The sequence below is a fragment of the Maylandia zebra genome, linkage group LG17 (assembly GCF_041146795.1).
Source record: "Maylandia zebra isolate NMK-2024a linkage group LG17, Mzebra_GT3a, whole genome shotgun sequence".
Classification (NCBI taxonomy): Eukaryota; Metazoa; Chordata; class Actinopteri; order Cichliformes; family Cichlidae; genus Maylandia; species Maylandia zebra.
This window is the reverse complement of record NC_135183.1, coordinates 30,659,866-30,681,654: the sequence shown is the minus strand read 5'-3', so window position 1 is coordinate 30,681,654 and position 21,789 is coordinate 30,659,866. Positions and strand designations below refer to the sequence as shown.

At 42.1% G+C, this 21,789-nt stretch overlaps 1 protein-coding gene across 1 annotated transcript; it reads left to right on the top strand.

Annotated features, from left to right (window-relative positions):
• Window positions 1–172: 172 nt before the first annotated feature.
• Window positions 173–21,566, top strand: zgc:113263 (uncharacterized). Its single transcript, XM_004548186.4, has 24 exons — window positions 173–402; window positions 1,346–1,548; window positions 1,634–1,738; window positions 2,928–3,023; window positions 6,805–6,915; window positions 7,606–7,729; window positions 8,406–8,862; window positions 10,587–10,654; window positions 10,744–10,987; window positions 11,093–11,259; window positions 13,444–13,666; window positions 13,756–13,904; window positions 15,509–15,600; window positions 15,745–15,902; window positions 15,977–16,122; window positions 17,058–17,310; window positions 17,399–17,514; window positions 17,593–17,824; window positions 17,923–18,056; window positions 18,158–18,407; window positions 18,669–18,799; window positions 18,993–19,245; window positions 19,413–19,519; window positions 20,788–21,566. Exons 1-24 carry the CDS (start codon window positions 363–365, stop codon window positions 20,793–20,795), a joined length of 3,867 nt encoding a protein of 1,288 aa, XP_004548243.1. The 5' UTR covers window positions 173–362; the 3' UTR covers window positions 20,796–21,566.
• The last annotated feature ends 223 nt before the right edge of the window (window positions 21,567–21,789 follow it).

The window sequence follows — 21,789 nt, the reverse complement described above, 5'->3', positions numbered from 1 at the left end:
AGGAAAACCTGGTCGGACCTGATGGCGGTCTGGCGCCATCTAGTGTTATGAAATCAAAATTTCCTGGTCGATCCGGTCTTCATCAACCAACCAGGAAAGAGGGCTTGCCGTGATCTGGACTGAGGCGGATGAGACCAGAAACCTTTGTTCTGCCTTTTCCTCCCAGTACCGAGTAAAACCTAGAGAACGTTCATACCTCCAACAACACTGCGCTCGTATTTTGCTGCTTGGCGATCGCAGATGGTCATTTTATTAATCAAACATTTGCAGAATTCATTCATTAGGCTTTATACATACATTTTTTTCCCGATAGCTACAACCCGAGGGGGACAACTGGCCATTTTTTTTCTGTCAGCTGCGAAATGGAAATAAAACGCGGAACTGAAAGTGGAAGCAACCGAGGTGCGTGTATCAGAATAAACAGGGGGGAAAAAATCACGGTATCTTATCTTATATGATCCCCGATCTTTGTGTTGGTAACAATGATTTTTACAGTGACCTCAACGATAACGGCGATTGCCTGCTTCTGTTCTCTGTTGATATTCCTGCAGTATTTGGAGAAGGACTCACTTAATCCACAGTTGATCTCATTAGAAAGTGATGGTTGTTTTCCTTCACTCCGTCAGTGGTTTGGGCTAAACATCTGTGCTATCAGAGCATTATTTCTACTTACTAGCCGTATTACCTCTGCCAGAAATCCAATAGCTTGTGCATCCTGCATTAAAAAGGTCAGCAATAAGTCGTGTAATCCGTGTTGTGAGTTTGTGGGGGAGTTTGATGGATGCCGCTGTCAGTGCACCTCGGAGCAGCGCTGTCATGTCATTATTTTACGCAGCACTTTGCCACTACACGTCAAATTAACTTATGCATCCTGTGCCAGCATATAAAGCGTCAGCCGTCAGGTGGATGCTGTTCACTCAGGATCCTCAAAGAAAGGCTGTCGCAGCTTGTTTGCACTTATTCTGAGGTAGTTTCCCTTTTGTTTTGATTTTGTTTTTTGTCTTTCTTAGCGTATTTACTTAAATTACATCCTCTTTTCAGGCAGACAGGCTCACATCACAAAGAAATCCAACATAACAGAGGTGATTTAGTGACTTTCTTGAAAGTTAGGAGCGAAACATCATTGCGAGGCGGACATTCAGATAAGAAAATGAATGAAAAACCTTTCTAAAATTTTCTGTAAAGCTTGACCTGCTTGCTGATTACCTAAGAAGTTCTCACAAAGTGTGAAGCCAGCTTGATATAAATCGCTGCTGCTGTAGGACACACGGTGTTGTAGGCCTGTAACAAAACAATAAGACATTTGTCTCTGTTGTGGTTTTGCTTCTTCTCTCCTACTCTTCAGGTAATGACCTTCCCCTCCGTTATCTTCGGCTCCTGGCCCCACCCTTGCAGCTTTTATCAGCTGGAGTGTGGCAAGTTGTGCAGCAGGGACTTGTGGATCACTACGGGATGCTGGAAGAGTTTGTTACCATGGTGACGGAGCTGGTCCCAGAGCTGATGAGCTACAGTCAGAGGGCTCAGCTCATCCTGGGACTCAGGGCCAGGGTCAGTAGTGTTTACGTTTTGGTCATACTGAGAGGAAGCTAAAGCTGTAGTCATTTAAAAATATCTGATTTTTGTGTATAACCAGCTGGTTCTGGAGCTGTGTCGAGGGGAGCATCCAGTGGATATGCAGATCATTCAGCCACATCTGGACAGAATAAAAGCCCCTGTCAGTACTGCCAAGGATCACCACGTAAGTGAACTTTAGCAGGAAAATGCACAGCTGTGTAAAAGCTGAGCGCTAGGTTGACTTAGCACATACCTGCTATGCAGTGAAGAAGCCCTCCTTGTTTTGTTTGGGGGGGGGGGGGTTCTCATTAAGTAAAACTAGAGTGAGTTATTATACTAGTACATCTTAAAAATATATAGTGTCATTTAAACATTTGGGGGGGGGGGTGCTATTTAATTTAAAAAAGAACTTTCATATATTCAAGATTCATTATACGTAGTAAAATAATTAAGGCCTTTCTTTGTGTTTGTTTAGATAATTATGGCCACATTTTAAAAGAATTGATTAAATTGATACTGAAATGGTATAAATACCAGTTCAACCTGCTGACTTGACAGTTGTCCAGATGATGATCATCGACACCCTTCACAAGGAGGTTAATCCACAGAAGGTCACTGCTGAAAAGGCTGCCTGTTCTCAGAGTTCTGTATCGAAGCACATTAACTGAAAGTTTGCTGGAAGGGAATAGTGCGGTGGGAAACTGTGCTTGGACAACAGGGCGCAGCTTTGAGAGGATTGTCAGTAAAAGTTGATTCAAAGAATTTGAGGAAGGAGCGGACTGGGGTTGGTTTCAGTATTATTTCCGGGCATTTCATCTGGAAATCAAGATCTTAGAGGAAAGAGTGGAGTCACTAATCTAAAATGTTTGAAGTGCCGTGTGAAGTTCCTGCTGCCTGTGAGGATATCAGGGTGCCAATTCATCTGCTGGTGTTGGTGGTGGTTGGTGATGTTACAGCACGTCTGCGTTCACCTGCTGTGAAGCTCATGCCAATCTACTTTTTCAGCAGGACTTACCACTGCCTACTGTGACTATTACATGGTTTGCAAACTATGTTATTCCTGTACTTGATTGGCCAGATAACTTGGCTAATCTATTAGAGGAAGAGGAAGGTGAGAAACACCCAACCCAATAACACCCAAAGATGAACTGAAGGCTACTTTCAAAGCAACCTGGGCTTCAGTGTCACCTCAGCAGTGCCACTGATGTGGTAAAGGAACCTCGACTAGGAGCCTACTTAGTGTTTAAATCCACAGGAAATAGTTTTGAGATTTATTTTAGGAAATATTTTAACTATTTGAGACACTGGACTTCTGATTTTCATGAGCTGTAAGAATATATTCCTCTTTTTTTTCGTGTGTGTGTTTATATCAGGTCACCATCAACCACGTGGAGGAATCGGAGGTGAACTTTGTGGAGCTGGTGCATTCGTTACTGGAGGATCCCTCTGAAAGAAAATATTTTTTCCAGGTGAGACATCTTGCAGAGACAAACCAGACACATTCAAGCTTTCAGGAAGACTTCAGTAACTCTGATAACACTCTCAGAGTCATCTCAGAATTCACATCATGCCCGACCTTAAGGGTAGATGGAGTACAGTATCAAAAGACTAAATGAGGATTCACTTTTGTCAGCCAACACCAGAAACGTGAGGCTGAAGTGGGCTCACCAAAACTGAGCTGCTGAAGATTGGGGGTGGGGGAGGGTGTAGCCTGGTCTGATGTGTCTTGGTTTCTGCTGAGGCACACAGATGGTAGAGTTACAATTTGGCATCAAAAGTGTGTCAACTGTAAAGGCTGCTGGTAGCGGTGTAGTCATATGGGGATGGTTTCTTGGCACATTTTTGCCTCTTTTGAACCATTAGGACACCGTTGCTGGTATGAAGCTGTTATGATGCCTCTCAGTTTGTGGCTTTTGTGGCTTTCTTGATCAGAAATGTATAGTACTGGTTCTAGATTACTCACCAGCACCCAGATATTTTTGGTCCTTTAACTTGTTGAACTCTAATTCCTGGTGACACAGGCGGAACATCTGGTTTCACAGGCTGTGCCGCCTGGTCTGTTGTTTAAATATAGACATGTGTGGTATCGACAGAAACTTCAGAATCTCAGCTAAAAGCTCCCAAAATTATTTCTATGACTGCCAAACACAGCTCAAACGACAAACAATCAAAGATAGCACGAAAAGATGTAAACGCAAAGTGTCGAGTCACCTGCCAGCATGTACGCGGACAAGCAACGTCTCTGCTGAAAGCGCAGAACTCACAGATTCCAAAACTCCAAGTTTCATCACACTCCAAACAAAATTTACCACACTAAACTAAACACACAATTACCTTTGCTCCCTTGCTTCTAAAAATTCCACCACGATAAAACCGCTCCTGCCGCACACTTCCATCTCCCAGTGTGCTTCAAGAGCAGCTTCCCATCGCTATTTTGTCTTATTCACTTATTTACACACAGATGCAATACACACCACTCTGCGTACTTTGCGGCTGTCCGTGTTTTTATTGCTTTGTTTTGCAGAAAAGACCTCTGACAATAAAAGCCTAATTTCTGCTATTCAACACCTAAGAAATTTAAGCTTTCGTAGATGGTGCCAAATTGCCAAAAGCTTAGCTATGCTTCCAATAAAACCTCTGAAGTGACTTTGCTCTGTGTCACTTCAGCAGCGTCCATCTTTGTCTAAATGCTGATTCATGGCTTTCTTTAGTTTTTGGTCTACTGCAGCAGATTTTCACAGGGGTTATGTGCTATAAGAGACACAAAAAAGGAGTCCAGGAAAGACTTCTTCATATTTTGCTTTGTTCAATCCTCAGTACCTTTGACACAATGGCATTTGCTGTGATGGTTACACCTAAGAGTAATTCTCACAAGTGTAAGCTTTATTTTCATATCAAGATGGTTTACACAGATTTTGTAATTGTAGAGAACTAATCGAATCATTTTGGGCATGACATTTTCAAGCAGGAGCCTCAGAAAGTCCCTGGGGTTTTAAAAGGTTAATCATGGTTTAAATATCACTATGAGATGGAGGCGGCAACAACTTTACATTTTCCAATGGCTACTTCAAGTAAAAGTGGCCTTAAAGTGGCTTTATGAGACATCACAGTGAGTTCAGTGGCCTCCCCAGACACCTTTGGGATGTGGTACAACTGTGAAGTTGACTGATGTTAGACATGTCAGCACGTGAAATCCACGAAAGAGATGAGGCTGTATATGCATTAGGAGGTGCTTTAATTACGGGTCTCTATAACATAAGGCACAGATGATAAATAAGAAGACAGCTCTAAGTTTGGTGCAGGGAAAAGCCTGTTCTAACGTTTGAGTCTAAGGTTTATTTTTTAGCACCTGGCGGCTCTTTTTTACTTCTGATCCGTAAATAATCTGCATCTTTCACGTGATTCTGTTTATTTTGAAAAGTCTCAACAGGATCTTGAGCTTTATTGTGAAAGGTTAATGTGGAACATGAACAAGCGGACACGCGATGCTGTTACCGTCATTGTTGCTAACCACAACTCATAAAAACATGCGCTTGTCCGTCCATAGTGTGGTTATATAAAATATAAGAGAAAGAGAGAACTTTAAGAAATGAATATAGCCACTACAGTGACCATCAAGACGATGAAAAAATACTGTCGTAAACAGTTTATTTTGTGACACCACGAAACAAACGATAGCTAAAATGAAACATAGACGTTTTTATATCGTCATCCGATATATATCTTTATATCGAACAGTCCTAATGTTTCCTGACAGCACCCCTTTATAGCTGTACCTCTCTTAACCAAGGGCATTCAGTTAAAATTTAAGGAAGTCCAGTTAGAGAAAAGTTCCTCAAACAAAGTTGAATAAATTCATTATAACTAAATGCAATATATTTTGAAGTAACCTAATATTTGTAACAGTATCTGTATATAGTTTACAATTTGGTGGCAAGAGCTTCTTGGCTCTGGACGGAGGCAGTCACACTTTCTCCCTTATCTTTCCTGCTTGGCTTCTCATGTCTTTTGTATAGTCTCGCTTATTCTCTAACCCTAAGAGAGTCTCCCAGACTTGTTCTCTAAAAACCTAAAGAAGAATTATGGATTTGATCAACTGGTCCCTAAATGCAATTGACACCCTCCTCTCGACGAGAAGCCTGAGTTCGGGAGAGCCCGTGACAAGACATTGAAGACACCTTTCCGGAACCATGATAACAGGGTTCTTGCTGATCGGCCCTGGGCTTGGCCCTGGCTTATCAAAGAATAAAGAAAGCTGAAACGGCTGTTCAAATCCCCACAAGGCTGCCCGCTATGTTGATTGGAACGATGGAGCGAGCTGTGGCTTCTCAGAATGGGCTCAGATGCAGCACGGATGACATCTTGGAGACGCTTGCGGGTGCTGTGAGTACTGAGACTGACCGACAACATCTGACAACATCTCGGAGAGGCTCACGGCTGTCGTAAACGCTCATGCTCTATGAGCAAACTGGATAACATCTCGGTATGGATGGATAACATCGTGGAGAGGCTCGCAGCTCTCCAACGAAAACCTGTGACCAGTGACGGACGTTAGACAACTGTAAAATTGGAAGCAGTTTGTTTGCACTAACCAAAACAGCTACCATCTTCATCTCATGCGGCCCCCTGGCGCCAGCTGGATGCTCAAGGCAAAAACTGACAGGAATAACAATTCTCCCTTAGCTAACAAGACCGTGTTGTGACTTTCTCCCTCCTCATTCAAGGCCACTCGCGTCGACCGAGGACTGTTGACTTTTGCCTAACTGGGTGAAGGGACCCTGCACTCACCCCCCCCTCCAAACGCCTTCGAAGCTTATGTCTTCTATGTTGTGAGATGTGCTGATTCATGTGCTGAGATGTTTTTTTCTGTTCTTAAACTGATCTCCCCGTTGGAGCTCAGTCTGGGGGGAGTTATTTTTTTCTCCTTGTCTTTGCTCGTGTTGTGCATTTTCCATTGTTATATCTCTCTGGCCTGTCTACCCCATGTGATGTTTGTGTAATGTATGTATGGTCGGAAGGGTAAGATGGAGCTGGCACGGCTGGCAGCCTTAACCCAATTTCCCTCGGGATGAATAAAGTATTATCAATCAATTGAGTTTGCATTGAAAAATTACACCAAAAAAAAGTTTTTGAGAAGTTTCAATTAAAAAATAATGAAAATGTGTAGTCTATCCATCCACTTTTTTCTGTGGTCCGTCTATTGGTGACTTAGGCTCTTAATCATTCTGTGCCTTTCTTTCTCACTTGCAGGAAATCTTCCCGGTATATTTTGGTTCAAAGTACGACGCAGCACTAGAGATGCTGGTGTGGGAGTTCATATCCAGACTGGAGGAGCTGCTGCCCGTCCCAGACTTCACACAGGTGCTGTGTATCTTTGTGCTCATCCGTGCCAGGCATCACTAGCCTGTTGCCTGATAATGATTGTTACATGACACTTCAGCTCTGTTTTGTCTGTCCCGCTTAACTGTATAAATGTTAACATGTCCAGATTGGAATTACATTAAGAGACATTTAGCGCTACTGTGGAGACAGCAACACGTGAACATGTGAATTTATTGTTGATTAGTTTTGCTTGTTTCTTCTTTTTTTTTTAAAACCTGTTGTAGTTGTGCATCATATTAACACAGTGCACCTTATCTGTCTCCACTGGCACGTTTCCAAACTGAACAGCCATCAAAGGCTGACTGGAGCACAAAGACTCAGCTGGGGCTCAGCTGTCTGTACCGCTGTGGAGAAAGGAGGGTTAACAGGGTGCACGCTCACCAGGGCCTCCCAAAAGGCTCATTCCCTTTTTAGTACTGAGCCACTAGAGAGAAACACTAGAGCAAAGCTAAATTAGAAGCAGTCCAGAGTATTAGAAATACACGTGTTCACATCAACTATATTTAATTACATGGATCACATATTCTAGCATTAAGTCTCTTCAAATGAATTTAAATTCTTTATTTAATTCTATGATATAGATCATTTTGGCTGTATAAACAATTAATTTAACTAATATAATAAATAATTGCAGAATTACCAAAAATAATACCTTGATTTTTCTTTCAGTTGGCCGCCTTGCTCAGAGACACGCCGTCATTCCTAGACGACTGTTTGCAAACCCTTTTCCCCCCGGAGGACATGAAGGCTGTACTTGAACACCACAGAAACCTCGGCCATTTTAAAGAGAAAGGTACTGCGGGCACGCACTGGTGGGAGATAATTGCACTTCACCGTGTCCTGAAATGTGTCGAGAGAAAGGCTCGTAGCTCAGCGGCACTGGAAATGTGGCGCGAGGGCGTTCTGAGATTCATAAATTGAAAATGTTATTTGCAGGTAAAATATTCATGCTTACTTTGAACTCTTGTTGTGTTGTTGTCACAGGAGTGCTATGTTTTTCTCTCCATTAATTTTGCTACTTAATTCCCCATACTTCCTAAATTATGAATCCCAAAGCCTTGTCATAAAAAAAAAAGCTCACTGGAGTTTGTGTCATTCAGTTTTATTTATGCAAGACGTAGTTATTCTCAAGGCGCTTTAGAGTCTGCGGTAAAGGCTTTACACTATTATAGACAGACATCCAGTCCCTTTGTGAGCAAGCATTTGACAACAATGGAGAGAAAAAACGTCTCTTCAACAGGAAGAAACCTCCGGCAGAACCAGGCCCTGAGAGGACAGCCATCTGTCGCCATCAGCTGTTGGGGAGGGAAAGCCAGGAGAGAAAAGTAGAGCAAAAAGAGATCACAAAGAAATGCCTAGACAGCCTGTTTATGTTTATTTCAGTTGGAGTTTGGACATGTCTGACAGCTGTTTTATTTGTGTTTAAGTTGAACCAGAGCTTTAATAACAGTCTAATCGCTCAATTGTAGATCCCAGATTATTACCCATGGATGACTGCATCCTCACCTCCCTGTCACTGCCTCCTGGGACCAAAACTGTCATGGAAACAGCCTCCTGCTCACCTGCTCTCAAAGACTCCGACCACAAAGGACTTCTCAGCGCTCCCGTCAACGCAAGCAGCACGGAGAAGTCAAGGAGGAGCTCTGAGCCGATTAGGCAAGGACCGAGGGAGACGAGGGACTCTGGCAGTTGGCAGCTGCAGGCTAGAGCTGGAAACATTTCTCAGGAGAGGAAAGTACAAAACATAATTAGCACACTGCCATGCGACGAAACCATAGACCTCACTACATCCAACGAGACTGCAGACACGGATTCAGAAGCCAGTGAGAACAACCAAAGCTTGAGGGCAGCTCGCATTCTCAGGAAGAGGAAGCTGAGCGGAGGTGTGGACATTCCCACAAAGCAGCAGGAGACTTCAGCTTTCTTGTAAGGTTTCCATATGTTAATATATGTTTTATTCATTTGTTGCTAACAAACGGTCGACATCACATGTTTGCGTCTGTCCATAACTTTATCTGTTTGATCAAAGTCATGCTAGGATGTAGGTCTACTGGTCCGCCTTTAATGTTTGGTTCAGACTGAAATCTCTCCCCAGGACGTAAATGATTTCCTATTAAATTTTCAGCAGATGTCTACACTGCAGAGAGCGTGAATGCTAATATAGAGTCATGCGAAATAGAAAGTACAGGTTCTCTCATTCACGAGGTTTGTTTATAAAAATCATCTGGTCCTTAGCAGGACTTAAAATTATGGAAATACAACCTCAGATGAACAACAAGGCGTGACATATTTCACAGAGTCATTATTTATTTAACAAAAAAAAAGAGCCAAACTAGAAGAATAAGCAGTGTGTAAAAAAAGTACAGTGATCCCTTGTTTATCGCGGTAGTTGCGTTCTAAAAATAACCAGCGTTAGGTGAAGTCCATGAAGGGGCCAACTTTATTTTTTCCAATTATTATAGATCTTTTAAAGCTGTAAAGCCCCTCACTACACACTTTATACGCTTTTCTCAGACAGGCATGAACATTTTCTCTCTTTCTCTCTTGTTTAAACACTCTCAAAGTTCAAACCTTCGTGGAAAAATAAGTTCAGTTTATAAAATGAAACCAAAGATCAAACCCTGTTTTCAGGGCCAGAACATGGGAATAGAGCAGCTGCCAGAGAATTCAACATTAATGGATCAATGTTACGGAAGTAGAGGAAGCAAGAAGAATGAGTTGAGTAAAGTTTATCTGACTGTTTTGTTTCGCTTAATGCTCCTTATAATTTGGTGTGCCTTTATGGTCCGAAAACTTCTACCTTCCTTTAGCATGTCCAGAAGTCCAACTTTTTGTGCGATGGTTAGCATCTTCCTCTGCGTTTTGGGTGCAACCGCAGGTGCCTTTGACGGTGCAAAACGTTTCGTCGACATTGTTGTGCTTGTTGGGGAGAAAACTTACAAACAAACAGTACAGCACTTCAGAGTCACACTGCTAGCGATCGAAGATCTTGGTACATTTGACAACCTGAACACATTCTGTACTGTACAGGAGACAGTGCCTCTTGGAGACAGTGGTCTACAGCCGATCAGGACGCGGAACACAATGTGCCGTAAAAAAAATTTGCACAGAAAAAATCCACGCAACAGCGAGGCCGTGAAAGGTGAACCGCGTTATAGCGAGGGAGCACTGTACACCTTTACCACTTGCTTGGGTCAGTAGCATCCAGTTGCTGCTCATCAAATGCACTTAAATAACTGATCATCAGCAGTGATCTTAGAGAAGAATAGCAGCTAGCTGTCAATCTGCAAAGGGTAATAAAGCAATTTCCAAACAATTTGAAGCCATCGATCTAAAGTGAGGAAGATTATTTATTAGTGGAAAACGTTTTAGGCATGTTTTTTGTTTCATTTCTTTTCACAGAAAGCTGTGCATAAATGAATGAATTGCAGCAAAGCTATAAAAAAAATGGGCCAAAATTCCTCCACAGTAATGTGAAACATTGATAAAGTCACACGGTGTTGTTGGTAATGGTGGTTGATCATAGAGTGCAATTCATTTTTTACACACTCCTGTATTTCAGTTAGAACAGCGTTAAATAAATAATTACATTTGATGAGAAAACGGTTTGTAAGCGAGCAACTCCAATCGTAGTTTTTTAACCTTTGCAGGGAGTCCTCAGTGGATGATGAGAATTCAGGTGAATCTCCTCTCATCTCCATATGGGGAGATTATACAGGTGTGTGCAGTTTATACATGGTCTCAATCTAATATTTGGTTTTGTATTTCTAAGCATTGCTTTAACTGAGTCTTCGTGTTTCATTTCAGACTCTCAGGAGGGCTCTTTTCCAGTTGTAACGGACACAAAAGTTCCCTGGTCGGATGAGGAGACGCTCCATCTTCTCGACATCTGGGGGAAGGACTCCGTGCAGCGAGCTCTGAAGGGCTGCTTGAAAAACCGCCACATATTCACCCAAATTGCACAAAAGATGGCAGAGAGGGGCTACATGAGGACAGTGGAGCAGTGCCAGACGAGGATCAAACGACTGAAGAAGTGCTTCCGTCAGAACAAGTGGGCATTTAACGACACAGATTTTGAAGCTCTCGCTGACGTTTGTCAGATATGTTCACTGATCCTGTTGTTTTCTCCCTGATCTGTCGCCGGAGGGAACTCCAGGCTGGAGCATAAATTTTACACACAGCTGGATCAGGTCCTCGGCTCATCGGCTTCCTTGGCCGTTCCTGAGATCACCTACGACGTTGAGGAAATTATCGATGAAGACGAGTCCCGAGACGGTGATGATGACTTGCAGTTTGTCGGACAAACGGGCCACCTGGAAATTGGTAGGAGGTCACATATTTGTACTTAAGTTTAACTCTTGCAGCACAATTGTTAGTGACATTAAAAGCTTTTCTGTCTTTTAAGGCTTCATACAATTTTGCATCTGAAAGAAATGCTAAGGATTACAGAATTTACTATTTTCCCTCTGACTCGTAATGCTGTTTGTCCGTCCAGTCTTTGAATCCAGATGTTTAAGTCTCATTGCTACAGTCGTATAAAATCATGCACAAAGCCGTGCAGGCTGCCATTGCAAACATTTGTGAAAGAGTGGGTTGATCTAAAGAGCTCAAAGAATTCAATAATAATAATAATAATAATAATACATTTTACTCAAGGGCGCCTTCAAGAAACCCAAGGTCACCTTACAAAAGAACAAAATTAATAAATGGAGCAATAGTCATAAAATACATAAAATGAGTTCACTTCTCTGGCTCTTGACGAAGGCGGTCACACTTTCTCCCTCTCCCTTCCCTTATCTTTCCTGCTTGGCTTTCTCATGTTTCTGTCTAGTCTTGTCTGCTTCTCTCCCTCTGCCCTGGAAGAGTCTCACAGTCTGTTCTCTAAAACCTAAAAGAGGAATTATGGATTTGATCAACTGCTCCCTGAATGGAATTGACAACCTCTTCTCGACGAGAAGCCTGGATTCAGGAGAGCCCATTGAAGATATCTACCTTTTTGGAACCATGACAACAGGGTTCTTGCTGATCGGCGCTGGCTTGGCCCTGGCTTATCGAAGAATAAAGAAAGCGGAAACAGCTGTTCAAATCCCCACAAGGCTGCCCGCTATGTTGATTGCAACGATGTTGGAGCTTGTACTTAAGTTTAACTTGGAGAAGCTTGCGGGTGCTGTGAGTACTCCGACAACATCGCGGAGAGGCTCACGGCTCTCCAACGGGAATAGTGAGGAACCGGTAATGGACATTAGACCGACTGTAAAATTGTCATGCAGTGGTTCGCACTAAAGCAAGAACTCCACCATTATTTCATGCGGCTACCATATCGGCGCCAGCTGTGGTCTCAAGGCTGGAGCTGAATGTAACAAACAGTTTCTCCCCTGATAACAAACTGTGTTTAGACTCTTCATTCCAAACGCCCTCGTACGCTTATCTCCAAGGTCGAGTCGGACGGCGGGTCTGGGCCCAGCGCTGGAAAAATAGCGGCAGGGCAGGATGGCTGTGTCTGCATCGGCTTACTTCTCACCCCTGCTGCTTGTCACGTGCTTCGTGATATTGTGATGTGGACATTTGTGTGCTCTTTGTGACTTGCTCATTGTGTTGTACATTTCAGTGTTTTTCCGTAATACTACCGGTCTCCGACCTGTCTCCCCATGTGATGTCTGTGTTGTGTATGTAAGCTTTGTTGATAAGACGTGCAGACGGGACAGTAAGATGAATAGCAGATGAGGATCTGAGAGGGTGGGAAACAGTGGTGATCTGAAGCAGGTCACACAAATAGGAAGGAGGAGATTTATGGATACACAAGTAAGATTTATCCTGATGTCTATGGGTAACCAGTGAAGCTGCTGAAGAACTGGGGTAATATGAGCTCTTGACGGAGTGCGAGTTATGACCCGAGCTGCAGAATTTTGAAGAAGTTGGAGTTTATGAAGGGACCTTATAGGGAGACCAAATTAGGAAGTAATCGATACGGGACGCAATAAGACTATGGACAAGGATGGCAGCAGCATGGGGAGTAAGGAAGGGACGGCTTGGGTTTCCATAAATAACCAGAGTCGGTTAATATTACGTAATTCGAGCGTGATGGTGTAATAGGATGCCTCTGTTGCCTTTGTTGAAATTTCTTCCCTCCTAGATATTCCACACTCAGCTATTAGTGGTATTATTTCAAAGTGAAAGCATTTATTAACAGTAGCAAATCAACCACAAAGTGGCAGAGCATGTGAGGTAACAGAGTGGGGTTGTTGAGTGCTGAGTCCGTAATAGTCGCCCATACTCTGCTAACTTAATGTCTGCATAGTCCATTAACATCAGCACAGGAACTGTGTATGGGAGCTTCATGGCTTGGGTTTCCATAAATGGTTAGCCCCTGCAGGTGCAATGTGGAGGTGGTCCAGTACTTTTTGTCCACATCATACGTAGAGATGTGTCCATTTTTTTGGACACAGTATTGTTTTGCTCAAAATGGAATTAATACTTCTGACAAAATTCTGTGATTTGTTATTTTAGGAACGAGAAGCGTTCCCTGGACAGACTTGGAGACCTTGGCCCTGATCAACACATGGGGTGAAGATAAGATGCAGCAGGAGCTGAGGGGAATGCACAGAACCGGGCACATTTTTTCCATCATATCCAACAAAATGGCCACACAGGGTTTCTCCCGGACGCCAGAGCAGTGCCAGACGAGGTTAAAAAGGCTGAAATCGAACTTCAGGCAGTGCTACCAAAACAAGTATGTGTGCTCGGAGTGGAAAGAGTAAAAGAAAAGTTTTCGATTTGTAAACCTAATATCTCTGCTCTTTTGTTGTCCCTGCACTGTAGCCTGAAAGGACAGGAGCAAGTTCGGTGCAAGTTTTACAACGAGCTGGGAAGAATTCTAGTGAAAGACTTCCCTTCAGTTCCACAGCTGGAAGAAATACCAGGAGAGCCCGAAGAACGCAACTTTCCTGCCTACACTCATCCAGACATGGGTAAGCTCAGTTTCTCTGCTCAGGAGGACCGTTTAGATAAACAGCCTGCTTCCCAATTTGTTTGCACTGATTGGCTATTGCTTGGTCGAGACATCAGCTGACAAGGAATCTATTGAGCTCATTGCTCCTTTTGGGCAAAGAGCCAATGAGCTCCTGCTATGGCATGGCATAGCAGGAGCAATTGCTACTCTTCAGTGAGTGTTGGTAAGGTTTTAGTAAAACTAGATTCATTTGTAGTGGATTTCACTGTTTGTGAGCCTCCTGGATTTCTCATTTGTTTGTGCAGTACTGCCAAGCAATGACAGCAAAACTTGGAACTTTCTTTCTCTGCTTCCCACATTACAATTGTGATCATGAGCCAGATGAAGTACTACGTCGAGGCAGTTAAATGTAGGGAAGTACAAGATACATGAGCAAAGCTCCACATTATAAAAATCACCATTTGTTTTTGTACTTTCTGATTTTGCCCTCTGGGGGGCGCTGTGGACATGTAACAGATATCTAAAGTTAGAAGTGAATGCTTGTTTTTCTAAATTTTGCACCCACACTTCTTCCATGACTTTGTGTATATTTATTATTATTTCTGTTGTCAGTTTGTTGTATTTAGTAACTGTTTTCTTTATTTGTGGTTCAATTTGAAAACCAGAAATTATATTTAACAGCATAAACTTTTGTGTTTATAACTAACTGACTGAGATATACAGAATGGATATCTGCCTTCAGATCATAATCATCTCACTATAACATAATGTAACCTTTTCTTTCACATAATCCATCAGTAGAGTACATGGCAGCAGAATCGATGTAAAGCACAGTGCTGTGCCCAAGCCTTGAGCCACTCATCATTTCCTTATATTCCAAGTGTTCTTAAGCTATAGTTCTCAAGGTCTTTCATAGTTTTTCTTTGAGCATAGAAGCTTTTTCACTCATTTTTAATGCAGTTCTTGTATCTTATTGTTTTCAGAGAAATGAAAGATACTTAACTCAGACCTACGAATCATTCAAGCATAAGACAACATCTATCTTCTTGCAGGATGAACCAGTACAGTATTAACACATAACAGACAACTTGGCAAAAGAATAAATATAATAAAAAATGAAGGATATCTTTGGGCACTTTGTTACTAGCAGTGTGTTGCAAAAGATATCATTTGTTACCTTTTTTTTTTTTTTTAGTTGATTCTATGAAAAATGCCAAAAATGCCATAAGATAGTTTGACAGATATAAAGTAGTATTTTTGCACCTACAAGGTGATTCTCAAAGAGCCTTTTGCTGAAAACTTTGCATGGTTTGCAGTGTTTTCTTTTTAAAAAATGAGGAAAGAGGACAAGTGAAGGACAAAAGAAGTGGTGAATGTAAAAACTATCATCAGATGAACAGTATCTGAAAGTCATGAAGAATAAAGAAGCTCGTGGCTTCTATGGTGTATTTCAATTTATATTTTCACATTTCAATAAATCGCTGTTCCAATCTTCTGAGCAAAATGTAAAGAAATGAGAGGTAGCTCAAGACTTTTGTACGGTATTGTAGTTATCTAAAAAAAAAAAAGTGAAATAAGGGATTGTGTATTGATGTGTTTCCTTTTTTATTTCTGCCTCTTCAGAGTCTGCTGTGGAAATTCAGGAGGACAGGAGGAAAGTCCCTTGGTCAGACAAAGAGACGATCATCCTTCTGGAGATCTGGGGAGACCCACAGGTAAAGCACAATGTCACAATCCATGCACTCCCCAAAAAATCTTTCGGAAATGTCCATAAATTTCCTGATAATCTCACTTTATTGCTGCTTCATTCTGTATTACTTCACTTTACTACTTTTACACGGAATTCTACCTTCCTTCAGGTCCAGCAGTGCCTTAGACGCTACCCACACAACGGTCACATTTTCACTGAAATTTCAGAGAAGCTTGCCGCTAACGGCTACTCCCGCAGCCCCGAGCAGTGCCACACGAGGATCAAACGTCTGAAGGGGAACTATCGCCAGTGTCGGGAAAACATGAGGTAAAAACTGCACATCTGGAGTCCCGCACCGTTGGAGTGACTTTGTTTTAACGCACCTGTCTTTCTGCCTCTAGCTCATCTGGGACTGACAGAGTCGACTTTAAATTCTATGATCTGCTGGAACAAATTTTGGATAAACAGCCATCAACGTCGTCTACCATGGTAACAGACTCCATCGAAATATCAGAAGACTCCAACAGTGAATCGGTAACAGAAAGAGGTAAAATTTCTGTCTTCTACCCACCCCCTTAATGTTAACTCAGAATGGAAGATTGTTTTAATGCTTTTTCATGCACCACAGCTCTGAACTTCTTAAGACCTATTCATATCTATTATGAATGGGCTTTAATTTGCCAAGTTCCTGGTACAAAGTCCATGTGATGTGAGAATCTTGCAGGCGAATGCCTTTTCAATACACTGCAAGTGAGTGTGAATCATGTCTCCTACCTCCTGCACACACAGATGACACCCTCGCCTTAGCAAAACATAAAATTTCCAGAAACCAGAGCTTGCCTGACACAGAGTATCTACTCCTGCATGCTGCATGTGAGAAAGTAAAGGAAAGCGTAAACACCTCATGCACTGCAGGCTCAGTTTTTGCACTGCAGGCTCCTTGTTCTCCACCTGTTTTCTCCTTTGTCTTTCTCCAGACTGCATAGAACATAAGCCTGCTGAATATGCACCCAGAAATCTCCATAAACGCCTAAATAACTCTTGAGAATGAAATAAGCAACAAAAAAATTGCGCAAAAATCACTTAAATACTGATTAGCATGCAGCCACTATCATCACAGAACCTTTGTGTTCAGTTTGTGTCGGAGTTTTTATTTTACACAGAACAAAACTGCTGGGTTCACACAGGGGTAAGATCAATAACAACTTCTTCAATCCAATTAGTGTATAACAAATCACCAGAGGTCCCTATGTAATACTAGACCCATGCTAATTGGCCTCAAAAAATAGTGAGCCCCAAATGCTTTCAGTAACTACATAATTTAAGCCATGTACTGTATGTGCGGATGATTATGATGACTTTAGACTAAAGTGAAGTGAAAGTAAAAATGAATTCAACACAGTTAAAAAAGTATTCCTAATCCCATTTTTCCCATTTTGGATGTTTTATACTCATGTTAAATTTCTGTGTCTCAATCACAAGACCCAGAAATCAACATGTCAGCTGAAAAGCCAGCAACCAGCTCTTGGACAGACGAGGAGACCCTGGTACTTGTCGATATCTGGGGTGAAGAAGATCTCCAGAAGGCCCTGAGGGGTTTCGTCCACAACGGCCACGTTTACGCAGACATTTCCGAAAGAATGCAGGACCTCGGTTTTTCGAAATCCTCGGAGCAGTGCCGCTGGAAGGTGAAGTCTCTGAGGAACAACTTTCGACAGTGCTACGAAAGGAAGAAGTGAGCTCAGTCTTTCCATCGGTTTACCTGTTTTTGTATCGCTCTCTCTGAGTGATGCCTCCGTAACTGCCGTTTTCATTCCCGCTAGATCTGGAAGAAAAGTTGATTACAAGTTCTACAGCCAACTGGAACAAATACTGGGACAGGAAGCAGTTTCTCTTGATGAGTATGATGAAAGGGATGAACAAGAGGAGCAGGATTCAGGTACAGAACACGCGCTCTGCATTAGATTAAAAATCAGCTACAAGTCAGATATCTTACATGTGTGTCTACCTGTAACAGGTGCCGATGGTTTGAACACAACGTGGACAGAGCAGGAGACGGTTGCTCTCATCGAGGTGTGGGCCGCAGATGATGTGCAGCATGGCCTGAAAATATGCGTCCGCAATAGTCACATATTCGCCGAGATATCTGAGAAAATGGCTGCAATAGGCTACCTGAGGACAGCGGAGCAGTGCCACTCCCGGATTAAAAGGTTGAAGAAGACTTACAGGCGTTACTGCAACAGCCGCAGGTAAAAAACAAACAAACAACAATACATGCTTTATGCTTTTTGAGATGATCCAGGCTCGAATGTTGTTGGCCAGCTGACCGTGGATTTATGTTTTCCAGAAATGGAGGGCGGCCCACGGCGTTCCGATACTTCAACCTCCTTGCTCCGGTGCTTGGCGACGAGTCTATTTTTGCCCCTGTGGACAGTACCGATGCCACCTTACAACCTTTGATGGACAATGAGCCTGTCTTATGTGGGTTTACACAGCCAGTCAGTAATACACAGGGTTACTGTGCATATATGAACTAAACTGCCAAAGATGAACACAATAATAAAGGCGTTTCCTCGTTTTAGATGAGCAGCCCTCGACCAGCCGGCTCCTGGTCGACCTGAGCCGAAAGATGCCCTGGTCGGATCAGGAGACTCGCACACTGCTGGAGATCTGGGGTGAGGACGGCGTTCAGCTCACTCTGAAGGGCTGCCTGAAGAACCGACATGTGTTTGACTACATCTCAGAGAAGATGAACGACCGAGGATTTATAAGGACCTCGGAGCAGTGCTACACCCGCATTAAGCGTCTTAAATATGGCTTCCTCCATGAAAAGTCAGTAACGACAAGATTTTGATTCTCACTTATTCTAAACTTGTTTAGATGTTTATTGGTTTTAGTATTGGTTTTGCTTTTAAAATTTTTACATTTGACACGATCACGGGTGAAGGTCCATGTGAAGTCATGACAATCTCAAAAGATTTCAAGAAAGAACTCAACAGAGCATAAAGATGCTCTTTGTCGTTTACAGTAATTAGCATAAAAACTGTAATTAGAGTTCTGGTTGTAACGGTGAGGTTTTTTTTACAAATGTAGGGGAGAGTTTAAATTCTTCAATGAGATGGAAAAAATCTTCAGGAAGGAACTGAAAGTCGACGACGTGGCCGCAGACACGTCGGCTGCAGATGAGCCAGATGACTACATACTCGAACTGGGCCCAAAAAAAGGTGTAACTATATGGAGTATGTCACAGTGTGTGTGGGGGGAGCTGCACAGATGTGATGTGTGCTTTGAAAGTGTTGATGAAGGAGTATAGAGAAGGGCACTGTTTCTTTGTGGAGCTAGAGAAACCATATGACTGGGTGCTAAGAGAAGTGTGGCAATGCATGAGGACAAAAATCAATGTTTCTTTTCTCACAGTCCCCTCAGGTAACCAGTGGGTGCCCGACAGCGCTAAGCTGCCCTGGAGCGACGGAGAGACCGAGGCCCTACTGGACATTTGGGGGAGCGAGGAGATCCAGGAGAACTTAAAGGGCAGCGCCAAAAACAAACAGATCTTCCTCCAGATCTCTCAGGTCATGACCAGCCAGGGCTACCTGCGCACTCCTGAACAATGTCAGTCCAGGATAAAGAGGCTGAGGGCTAATTTCAGGCACTTCCTAGAAGGCAGAAAGTAAGCTCAGCAGTTCATTGTTGAGAGGTTACAGGGCACCGTGAGGTGGTGGGATCATCCATAATGTAAACGTGTTTTTATCTTCTGAGCATATTCACACCTCAGAGTTATCAGATTGTAGCTTTTTGTCTTCTCATCAGTCCTGATGTTCTGTGTCATGTTTTCAGAGGAGAGAAACAAGAATGCAAGTTTTTTGAGAAGCTGGTGCAGATATTTGGCAACAAGTACATAATAAACTCAGACCCACTGGCTGACGATACAGCTGAAGTCATAGGTAAGTCTGACAAAGGTATCTGTTATTTTAGCACAGATACAGCAGCTTTAAAAACGCATACTGTTTGTAGGGTTTACTTCATTTTTACACCGATGGAAACAAGTTATAAGTCTGTTTCCTGTTTCCGGTGTTTAAACTTCATTATTGTTTTTGCTTTTTTAAATCTAGATGTTGCACAGATATTGCTTCATTGATCAATTAAGGTCTTGGTCCATAAGTATTGAGACAGTGAGGCAGTGTTTGTAGTTTTGCCTCTGTATTACCACCACAGTGCAATTTAAGCGAAATAATAAAGATGTCTATGAGGTTCAAACTTTAACTGTCACCTGTTTTCAGAGGCTCAAAATGAATGAAATAAACTAACATAATTTTAAATTTGAGGATTTCTTTTTCATACTTTGATGAAATTCCTTTGCAGTCAGTGAGTCTCTGAAATCTCAGAGATCTCACCAAAGGCTGCCTCCCAGGCTTTTACTGCAGCCCCCTTCAGTTGATGCTTGTTTGTGGGTCTCTCTCTGCCTTCAGTCAATGCACCAGAATTTTGATTTGGGCACTCCTGAATCTTCTCCCCTGTCTCTCTCTGATCGGTTTATTTGACTTTTTCAGCCTAATGATGGCTTCCTTCACTTTTACTTACAACTTTGGACCTCACTAAGAGTTCCAGTAAATAGTTACCAAATGAAGGTTCAACACATGGAAGCGACTCCAGATCTTTTATCTTCTTGGTTTTTAACGAAGCAATGAAGAAACAAGGTTCACCTCCTTGTCGGCTGCTTGTTCGATTATTGTTAGGCCTCTGTGCATGAATATGGCTACATCTTCTAAATAGCTGATGAAATCTTTTTGTAAAACCCAAGGAATTAAAGCTGAAGGTCTGCACATCAATCACATCCTGATTTATGTAAAATCCACTCTGGTAGTGTGCAGAGGCAAAACTACAAAAACTGTGTCTTTGTCCAAAAACTTTTGATCCTAACTGTAGCTCCACATTTTGAGAAAAGTGTTCATTCATGAATTTACTAAATATAAGATCAACAGCAGGACTGCCAACATCACCTGTTCCCAGTCTCCTCTGGCTGTGTTTAGCTACTTAACTCATAAACATGAGAATAGTAAGAGCGTTAGTGAGTTAATTTAAAACAGTACACATAGTATTTACTTCTTAGAGCAGCAAACCAGCTCATTTACACGTTCTTCTTTTGGAAACTTGTTAACTGGGATATTTGTCAGTCTCAGTTTAATATCTAAAATGTTCCTCTCTGATCCAGAGGCATGAAATCATCCACGGTGACGATGACGCAGCAGCAGCAGAAGGACAAAGAGGAACATCCAGAGCAAGAACAAGAAACTGATCCTTACTGCTGTGTTGTTTACATGACAAAAGAGGGTCTGTCCTGTCTCACTCAAATGTACATTTCCCTCTGTTACCTTCTGCAGACACAAAGACCTACTTCAGGTAGCAATTCAGTGTGTGTGTGTGTGTGTGTGTGTGTGTGTGTGTGTGTGTGTGTGTGTGTGTGTGTGTGTGTGTGTGTGTGTGTGTGTGTGTGTGTCCCTCAGCTTGAGTGTCTTATTATTTAACATAGCCATGGAACAAAAACAGTGATACTCAGGATTCGAGGGACAGAAATGAATCTTTGACCCATTTGAATTCACACGAAATGCTCTGAACCTCCAAAAACATGTTTTCCTAGTAAATTTATTATTTTGTACTTGAAATTTAAGTGAGTGAATCGAAGCACAACAACAACAATAAATAAAAAAAGAAGAAAATACAAGTGAGGCCTTTGTTATAGCCTCACTGTTTGCCCTTAATTTATGTCTCACTTCTGAAATCTTGTGTATTTACACTTGTTTTTTAAAGTCTGTGTAGTGAAAGTTGAGCTCTTAAGTACTCAGTAGGAGTTAATGTTGTCCAGAATTTTATTTATTTAAATTATTTACATGTATATTCCAAAGTTTTACACTTTAAATATGTTAACACTTCAACCTTACTGAAGTACATGTAGAAGGGGTTTTTTCATATCCATTAAAAGAAACATGAGACGTGTCGTTGTGGAGTTTTTCTTTCATTTCTCCTGCTGATTTTTCAGCTCGGATGGTCGTTGAATATTTTATTAGATCCCTAAGAACTCGTGGAAAATGCTGTTTGTTAGGTGGTTGTTTAACAGGAATTATATTAGAAATTATGTTTATATTTGACCATCAAATCTTTAGTTTTGTCATATTGTACTTAAGCACAGCACAAAGATAACAGACGGGCTTACTCC